General features: G+C 39.8%; 1 protein-coding gene across 5 annotated transcripts in view; it reads right to left on the reverse strand.

Annotated features, from left to right (window-relative positions):
* Nucleotides 1-9,393, reverse strand: part of gabrg2 (gamma-aminobutyric acid type A receptor subunit gamma2) — a 102,068-nt gene extending 92,675 nt beyond the window's left edge. For 2 of the 5 annotated variants that reach the window (XM_061962532.2, XM_061962530.2), the window contains exon 1: nt 8,872-9,393. In XM_061962532.2, coding sequence (XP_061818516.1) covers nt 8,872-9,002 — 131 coding nt within the window. In that variant the 5' untranslated portion in view covers nt 9,003-9,393. The remainder of the gene's footprint in view (nt 1-8,871) is intronic. The other 3 variants (XM_061962529.2, XM_061962531.2, XM_061962533.2) reach the window with 3 other exon arrangements.
* Between the last annotated feature and the right edge of the window lie 571 nt (nt 9,394-9,964).

Consider the following 9,964-nt stretch of genomic DNA (forward strand, 5'->3'; position numbering starts at 1 on the left):
CCTCAGCCATCATTTTCTTCTAATTTAGTAGTTTAAAATCACATTAAACACCGAACAATAACTTCTTAAAATTAAGGTGCAAAAAAAAGGAATATGTAAGAAATACTTAATAAAGTGTAACACACAGTGTTGTCATGATACCAATATTTTGGTACTTGTACAAGTACCAAAATGTATATCGATAATTGTTACTCCTTTTCTGTTTTAACATGTTCCATCTACACTTGTGTTATAATGTAATAAACACTTATTCTTCTGTTTTTTGGATACTTTACATTAGTTTTGGATGATACCACACATTTGGGTATCGATCAGATACCCATTTGTTACAGTATCATACATTTGTTATAATTAAAGTCCTCATGTGTACAGGGACATATTTCCTGAGTTTATAAACATAATATAAATAAAAGAAAATGAAAAACAATTTTGTGATGATAAAAAATATCGATGTAATCATAGTAGTATCGACTAGATACGCCCTTGTACTTGGTATCACTACAAAGGATGTCAGGTGTATATCCACCCATGGCGTTTGTTTACATTGTAGAGCGTGAGCTTGTTAGCGGTGACGCCGGTTAGCTATTGTATCCTCCTATGGTGTGGAGTGAAGCATGTTTAGCTATTCCTCAACCTGCAGGGATGATACTTGTAAGAAAGGTACTTTATTTGTCGCCATGGAGTAGCTAAAACACTGCCGACGGCTAGCTAGCTAGCCATATTTTAAATCACCTCTTGCAGAGCGGCGTTTTAGTGTTATAGCTTCACCTTTATCGTTAGTTTATTTAAGCCAAAATGCGTCAATTGTCCCTTTTCTGTTTACACACTGGGTCTGCCTGTAAGTACTCCGTGATTGTGCGTTGCTGAACATGCTCCTACGGCGCGCCGTCATGCCCGTTAAGAAAAAAAGGGAATCGGTCATTTTTAGAGGCGGTATAGTACCGTTTATGATTCATTAATATCACATAACTTAACTAGTACCGGTGACTGCGTGGGTTCTCTCCGGGTACTCCGGCTTCCTCCCACCTCCAAAAACATGCACCTGCGGATAGGTTGATTGGCAACACTAAATTGACCCTAGTGTGTGAATATGAGTGTGAATGTTGTCTGTCTATCTGTCTGTGTTGGCCCTGCGATGAGGTGGCGACTTGTCCAGGGTGTACCCCGCCTTCTGCCCGAATGCAGCTGAGATAGGCTCCAGCACCCCCACGACCCCGAAAGGGATAAGCGGTTGAAAATGGATGGATGGATGGACGGTTACCATACAACACTAGTAACAAAATAGTGCAAAGTTTGAAAATGTAAACATAGAGAAACCTGAGAAAAATATATTTTCAGCAAGTTTAGTACCAGGTGGTGTGGTATTAACGGTCTTGGTGGGGACAAGCACCTTGCAAAATTTACAGATCACATTGGTCTGACAAAAAACTGCCATACTGTCGAGGTGACTTTATCTGTTTTATCAACAGTTTATTCGCTCTCTGAAGCACTCATGTTTAGTTTCTCTTCTCATTCAGGAATCAACCCCGAGATGGCGCAGCCAACCTTGATAGTTGATACTGTTACTTGATTGCCTATTAGTATGTCACTCCCATTGATCAGTGATCACTTCCTGTGTTGCTCAGTTGCTAAATAGTGAGTGCCTTGGTCCATGCAATCAACCTTGCTTCACAACTTCCGTTTTCTGCTGATGAGGAAGAAAAACAAGTATCGAAACGTTTTATGGAATGCAATTTTTATTAATATCAATTACTACAACTGAGTTTAAGAAAACAACATAACAACGTAATAGCTTAGTTATCATTATAAGCTCAGTGTTAAATGCCTACTGAAACCCACTACTACCGACCACGCAGTCTGATAGTTTATATATCAATGATGAAATCTTAACATTGCAACACATGCCAATACGGCCGGGTTAGTTTACTAAAGTGCAATTTTAAATTTCGCGCGACATATCCTGCTGAAAACGTCTCGGCATGATGACGTCAGCGCGTGACGTCGCAGATTGTGGAGGACATTTTGAGACAGCATGGTGGCCAGCTATTAAGTCGTCTGTTTCATCGCAAAATTCCACAGTATTCTGGACATCTGTGTTGGTGAATATTTTGCAATTTGTTCAATGAGCAATGGACACAGCAAAGAAGAAAGCTGTAGGAGGGAAGCGGTGTATTGCGGCCGACTTCAGCAACACAAACACGGCCGGTGTTTCATTGTTTACATTCCCGAAAGATGACAGTCAATCTTTACCATTGGCCTGTGGAGAACTGGGACAACAGAGACTCTTACCAGGAGGACTTTAAGTTGGATACGCAGACACGGTACCGTGAGTACGCTTCCAAACATTTGATCGCTTGCCCGTACGTGCGTGCCGCTATGTGCATGTCACGTACGTAACTTTGGGGAAATATATGTGCTGTATGAACTTTGGGGAGGTGAACGGTACTTTGGGCAGGTGTTTGAGTTATATTGGCGGGTTATATGGACGGGAGGGGGGAGGTGTTTGTTATGCAGGATTAATTTGTGGCATATTAAATATAAGACTGGTTGTGTTGTGGCTAATAGAGTATATATATGTCTTGTGTTTATTTACTGCCTTCTAGTCCTTCACTCTCACTTTCCTCATCCACAAATCTTTCATCCTCGCTCAAATTAATGGGGAAATTGTCGCTTTCTCGGTCCGAAACGCTCTCGCTGCTGGTGGCTATGATTGTAAACAATGTGCGGATGTGAGGAGCTCCACAACCTGTGACGTCACACTACTCGTCTGCTACTTCCGGTAGAGGCAAGGCTTTTTTATCAGCGACCAAAAGTTGCGAACTTTATTGTCGATGTTCTCTACTAAATCCTTTCAGCAAAAATATGGCAATATTGCGAAATGATCAAGTATGACACATAGAATGGACCTGCTATCCTCGTCTAAATAAGAAAATCGCATTTCAGTAGGCCTTTAAATGTTGTGTAAAAAATAAGATTTTATTTCCAAACAAATGTACATTCGTTTCCACATGAAAACATACATTAACGGTACCAAACATCGGTGCCGTCCAAAACCGATTCCCATGTACCGGAAAATGGAACTTTCAAATGTGAAAGGTGCCTATCCCTACGAGATACTTCATATATTGATGTGAGAATTTATGATGAGGAAGTTTGGCTCTAGGACAGTTTAAGTACATTTCCATTATGCGCTATGAAGAAATTGTTGTTCAGTATGTCCAATGGCTGTTCAAACAGCAGCATCCGTAGCAACAAACTTTTTTCAGACCAAAATTCCTAAATTGGCGGGTGTGTATGTGTCGTCATGTATAAAATAATCTTTGGTGCGGAAAAAGGTGACACGAGTGCGGTACGTGGAGCGTTGTTGAACGGCGTGGCGAAGTTGGGAGAGTGGCCGTGCCAGCAACCTGAGGGTTCCCGGTTCGATCCCCACCTTCTACCAACCTCGTCACGTCCGTTGTGTCCTTGAGCAAGACACTTCACCCTTGCTCCTGATGGGTCGTAGTTAGGGCCTTGCATGGCAGCTCCCGCCATCAGTGTGTGAAAGTGTGTGTGAATGGGTGAATGTGGAAATAGTGTCAAAGCGCTTTGAGTACCTTGAAGGTAGAAAAGCGCTATACAAGTATAACCCATTTACCATTTACGTTGAGTGATGCACTAAGACATCACAACACATTGTAACTGCCAATGAGTCACAAAGTAGCATATTACTGAAAGAGTGGGACCCGAGCCTCTGATGTCTTACGTAAGCGTTTCATGCTGTGAATCACCCATGACATTTTCCAAATGTCGAAGCAAGTCAAATGCACACACATGCCTTTTTATGAGATCACGACAGGTTTGTCACCCTGCAGACCACTTATTGACTCGTCCCGAAACTAAATGGTAAAGGTTGGGGAATGTTTACAGGTAGGGATCTAAGGATTACTGCTTTTACCGGTAATAATAAACTGTGGTAAAGCTCCCGACAATAAGTATCACCGTTTCAAATGAAAAATATTGTAAAGCATTGATTGATAACAGCACTGCAATAAACTCACAGACCAGGCATAATGTTAATTTCCCCGAAAAACAAGCTGGCTAGCAAAACTGCTAACACAAATACAAGATATATTAATGTATTTTCCTATCACAAACATCATACCCTATCTAAACATGTATAAACATTGCTCTGTGCTATTTAATTGTGCACATTGGACCTACAGACTGATCTCTCATGACACAGACGTCCAGAGAGATAGACACAGGCAGTACCTCCAATATTTATTAAAAAGGATGAATTAAGTTTTCTACTATTTCAAACATTTATTTTTGTCTTAATTTATTAAAATGTTTGTGTTAGTTTTAAGTATTTTTTAAAAACATTCAACAATACCATGATGATAATGATAACCGCAATAATTTTGGTCACATCACATTTTCAGATGGTTACACTCCTAATTGTAGGGGATCTTTTATGTGCAGCATGGCTGGTTTACACTTACTGGCAACATTAGCTACACTTGCACAATCAATGGAGATTAAAAAAAACGTGCTCGACAACGTCACAGTAAATGTTGCAATCCATGTTCCCCCTCAATGACCTGCAACTAACCAGCGCTGGCAGTACTCACGCAGCCCCAGACCATGACGTTGCCACCAAAGTTGACTGAAGGCGAGACACAATTATCTTGCTACTCACTTGTGTTGCCAGCTATTTAGTCAACAATTGCTATGAGTTGAGTCGCTTTCAGTAGATAGGAAATCTATACTGCTATATAGGGTTGCCAAAAGTATCAATACTTAGATGCCAAGTTGATACCAACACACAAAAAAATGCAGATTTTGTTTCAGTAACTTTAGTACCGAACACTTTTGGCCAATGACCATCTGGTGCTGATAGCTTAAAAAAAATAGCTAATGTTTCCCATATGTCTATTCATTCGTGTCAGCTTGCCACAATTTCGGATTTACCGGTTTTGTTTCGCCTTTGCTCATCATAATAGCACTGTCACTATGGCGGTATGCATCAGAACGTGGTACCTGCTTTGTCAAAGAATAAAATACATAGCAAAAGAGATCTGTGGTCATCTATTCGGTAATCAAATACAAGTAGTCATGAAAAGGCACAGATTCACCTCCATAAGCCCGGAAGGAAGTATTACTACCGTGTAAAATGCATGCAGAAAACCTGCACAACCTTGTTGCAACACAATCTTTATTACATCCATCAGTGCTAAGAAGACACAGCTTAGAGACACACTTTTGTCAACACTTTGCCTTCCTGGTGAAATAAGTAAACCAGTGGTGTTAGAAGTAGGGTTGTACGGTATACCGGTATTAGTATAGTACCGCGATACTAATGAATCATATTCGGTAGTATACCACCTCTAAAAAGTACCGGTGAGCCCACACCCCCCCGCCCTGGTGGATCTACACCTGACATCCACTGTAATGATACGAAGTACAGGAGTGTATCTAGTCGATACTACTATGATTACATCGATGTTTTTAGCATCATCATATTCTTCTTTTAATTTATATTATCTTTATAATTTACGAAATATGTCCCTGGACACATGAGGACTTTGAATATGACCAATGTATGATCCTGTAACAACTTGGTATCAGAATCAGAATCAGAATCAGAAGTACTTTATTAATCCCCGAGGGGAAATTAAGATTTTCAGCACAATCCCATTCAAGAGCAGACAAACATTACAGGGAGACAGAACAGGATCACTGACGGGTCTGCCAACTTCCGGCGCCCCTTACAAAAATGCTGGGGTGGGGGTTGGGGGGTGAGAAAAAAAACATTCAGTCTAAACATCAGGAACACAAAAGGATGACACAAAAGCACAGAGCTCCTGCCACCAGCAGCCACTACAGCGGCGCCATCTTGGGAAAAAAAAAATCGAACTGATGCCCAAATATGTGGTATCATCCAAAAGTAATGTAAAGCATCCGAACAACAGAAGAATAGGTGATTATTACATTTTAACAGAAGTGTAGCTAGAACATGTTAAAAGACAAAGTAAGCAGATATTAACAGTAAATGAACAAGTAGATTAATAATTCATTTTCTACCACTTGTCCAAAATATTGGTACCGGGACAACGCTAGTTCAAAGCGTGGCAAAGCGGCCATTTGTGAAACATAGCTCTTGTTATGAAACTGTGGCACATTGTAGGAATAAAATCCTGTACAAACATATAAAAACAGCGAAATAACATAACATAATGAGAAAAAGCTAAACTGTTGATACTAATAATAAATACGTATATAAATATGTGTCTTTAAATCTATGTTCTAGCCTTTCTTTTAGCCTATTCCATAACAAATTTCATGATGGCATCACGCCATCATCGTAGTGATAATAATAAGATATACCTAAAAGCTTCACGCCACTGATGTTCTTTTTTCAATGTAAAATAGTTGACTATTGTTATTTTTGAGCATTTGTATATGCACAGTATCGTTTATTTTGATATACTGAGAGAATATATGGCACTGCTGTTCTTTTTAGACTGCTGAATAGCTAACTATTGTTATGTATGACCATAGTTATACTCACAGTATTGTTTGTTTTGATATATTGAGAGGCTATATGCTACTGCTGTTATTTTCTTTTAAATCTTGGCAGCCGCAAATACAATTTAAATTATGTGCAGAAAGATGCTGAAGCCCAGTGATAATAAATAGTTGACAATTTGAAACTGTTTTCAACAAAGTAGTGAATTTAAAAGTACATGGGTTCAGTTGTTTTGCTTTTTTTGTGGTATCAAAATTTACGTAAATTCACAGATATTAGTATAGACTACCGGTAGTTATTCTCAATATGTGGTACGTGTACCACTAGTGGCAGATGGCTCCATCTAGTAATACGCCAAATATTTGATTCATTATTTAAGTGCAGTGTTTTATTTTCCTATTCAAGCACAGTGTTACTGTTCAAACTGTGTGTAATGTTACAGTGACCAAAAATATTAAATAGGCTCGGTAAACCTCTGCCTGGCTTTTCATGAATATGTATGCCTGCTACGCAGCTGTATTTTAATGTTGGTTATTATGGTGGTACTTGGAGAGCCAAGTGTTTTCTGAGGTAGTACTTGGCGAAAAAAAGTTTGATAACCACTGGTATTGACTACTGAAATTCTGGTATTGAAACTCTGCTGCTATAAAAGCTGTACACTGACTTCTATGATGCATAATCCAAGTGTGAGGGGTGTTTTGACTTCTGGGAGATACTGTAGATCAAGGGTGTCAAGGCCTGCGGACAGGTTTTATTCGGCCCGCGAGATGAGTTTCCTAAGTATAAAAATTAACCTGAAATTTTGTAATGAAAGAAACGGCTGTTCAAAATGTGTCCACTGGATGTCGCAATAGCAATTATTTGTATCTTTGTAGATGTTGCTACATATGTACAAAATAAACCACATGATGTAGGTACATCAGTTGAGGAAAAAAATCCAATTACATAAATAACATAATGTAATTTGATTTTGATATAATTTTTTGGTAACACTTTAGTATGGGGAACATATTCTAAGTAACAAAGACTTAATTTACAGTTATTTGGACACTAGGGGAACATATAAGGGTTAGGATTAGGGTTACCAATAAGCAATAATTCTGAGGTTATTGAGGGAAGACTCTTAGTTAATGGCTTACTGGTTGTATGATAAGGTCATGCAGAATAAGGCATTAATAAGTACCTAATAATGACTAATTAAGAGACAATATGTTACTAATTTGCATGTTAATAAGCAACTGATTAATGGTGAATATGTTACCCATACTAAAGTGTTACCTCATTTTTTGATCTTGATAGATTGAAAATTAACACCAATGAGTTGACTGATGAACATTATCACATATTTATTCAGAAAATATAAATAACGACGCATAAAGATAGAATACAATTAACCGCAACATGTAAGTGAAAAAACCCAACAACATTATGATGTGTACATTTTCAGAATGTGCTTGTTCTATGTTCAAACAAAGAAAACAATCTGAAGTCGTCTTTATTTTTAAGTTACCGTTCCGTGATTTTACCAGTCCGGCCTACTTGGGAGTATATTTTTCTCCGTGTGGGCCCCGCCGATCTAAAATGAGTTTGACACCCCTGCTGTAGACGAAGCTCAATATGCCCATGATGCTGCAATGCCGTTCACTTTAATACCACTCTCACAAAGCTGAAGGCAGAATGTATGAAATCGCACTGCCGCTCATTATTTTTTGCATGGGTACCTAATGAAGTGTCCTGTGAGTGTGTATATGCCTGCGTTCTTTTTGTTTTGTTTTAGTTGTTGTCATCCATCTCAACCGAAAGCCACGATTAATATCCAAACAACAGCAACACTAAAATATATATATACAGTGCACCTGCAGAAGAAGAAGAATATTAAAAAAAAAAAAACATGCGCATATGTGCTGTGTTGCATCCTCTATGTCTGCCATTTTGGAATAATATAATACACTTTTTATTTAATGTCCAATCGCTGCAATTGAATACGCTCTCACGTCGCCATTACGGCCTTTTTGACTTAAATACTCTTGATCCTTACAAACGGCTTAAATGTAGCGTCACTTTAGCCCTGCGTGTGTGCTATTTTTCACACCGACATCCCTCAAATATTCATTATGACAGCCAGGACTGGCCAGTAGCGCCTTCCTCGCTTTCTTATATATATATATATATATATATATATTTGGGTCGTTCTGATAGCAATAAACCACACATAATGAATGTATGAATTACAAGTGACGTGAAATAAACACTTCAATCACCACCACGTCTCACTCACCGAGACAAATTGGCTAGTAGCATCCACGGCTAGGTGGATGCTAAAGCTAGCTCACTATAAAGGAAGAGAGTCGGAATGTTACCTGGTTGGGAGATGGACGGCGATAAAGAGCCAGAGGAAGAGCTTGACGGGGAGGGAAGAAGGCTTCGCCATGGCCGTCGAACATTTGGAGGCTACATTTGGTGAAGCAGCCATCATCCTCACCATCGCCATCGTTTCGTCTCGCGGTGCAAAAAAATGTCCGTCTCGAGTTTTTTTTTTTTTTTTTCTTCCCTCTCAGTGCATCGCGCTAAGCGGGGTTGGAGCGCCCGGGCGAGATCGGACAAAATGAACGGACACAAAAAAAAAAAAAAAAAAAAAAAGAAGAAGAAGGAAAAAAAACACGCACACAAACACGCGCGGTGGATGAGGGCGCGCGCATGCACACGCGCACGTTCACGCGCACACGCACACACACGAAGCCGTCCAAGCAGCAGGGCCCTGTAACGACGCCGGTAAGAGGACGTGAAGCAGCCCCGGTGTGAATGCAGATGGAGGCGAGAGGAGCCCAGGCACGTTGCCGCAGCGCTGATCTACACACGCGTGATTTCACCACGCGCGCACACGCACACGCGCGCGCGCACACACACCGTACAGAAGCGACAAGCAAACCTCATGCTACTTGATTAGAACGATATACTCATCCATCCATCCATCCATTTCCTACCGCTTATTCCCTTCGGGGTCGCGGGGGGCGCTGGAGCCTATCTATGGTCCGGTATAAATTTAAAAACAGACTGTAAAATGCAGGGGAGCCGAAAAGGGGGGGGTAAAGAGACGGATCTAGGGGCCCATGATGGAGGGGGGCCCAGAGAGGCCCCTAATGATGATGAAATTATAATACAGAAAAAATAATGACACTGTGTTGGGGGCCCTGTAAAGATTCTTTTCATGGGGCCCAAAATCCCTAGCGGCGCCCCTGGTAAAATGTACAAATTCAAGTGCGTTACGTGATTTTTTGAATTTGACATATATATATATATATATATATATATATATATATATATATATATATATATATTATATGTAAATGTGTGTGTGTGTGTGTATACAGGTAAAAGCCAGTAAATTAGAATATTTGGAAAAACTTGATTTATTTCAGTAATTGCATTCAAAAGGTGTAACTTGTACATTAT

The sequence above is a fragment of the Nerophis lumbriciformis genome, linkage group LG09 (assembly GCF_033978685.3).
Source record: "Nerophis lumbriciformis linkage group LG09, RoL_Nlum_v2.1, whole genome shotgun sequence".
Lineage (NCBI taxonomy): Eukaryota > Metazoa > Chordata > Actinopteri > Syngnathiformes > Syngnathidae > Nerophis > Nerophis lumbriciformis.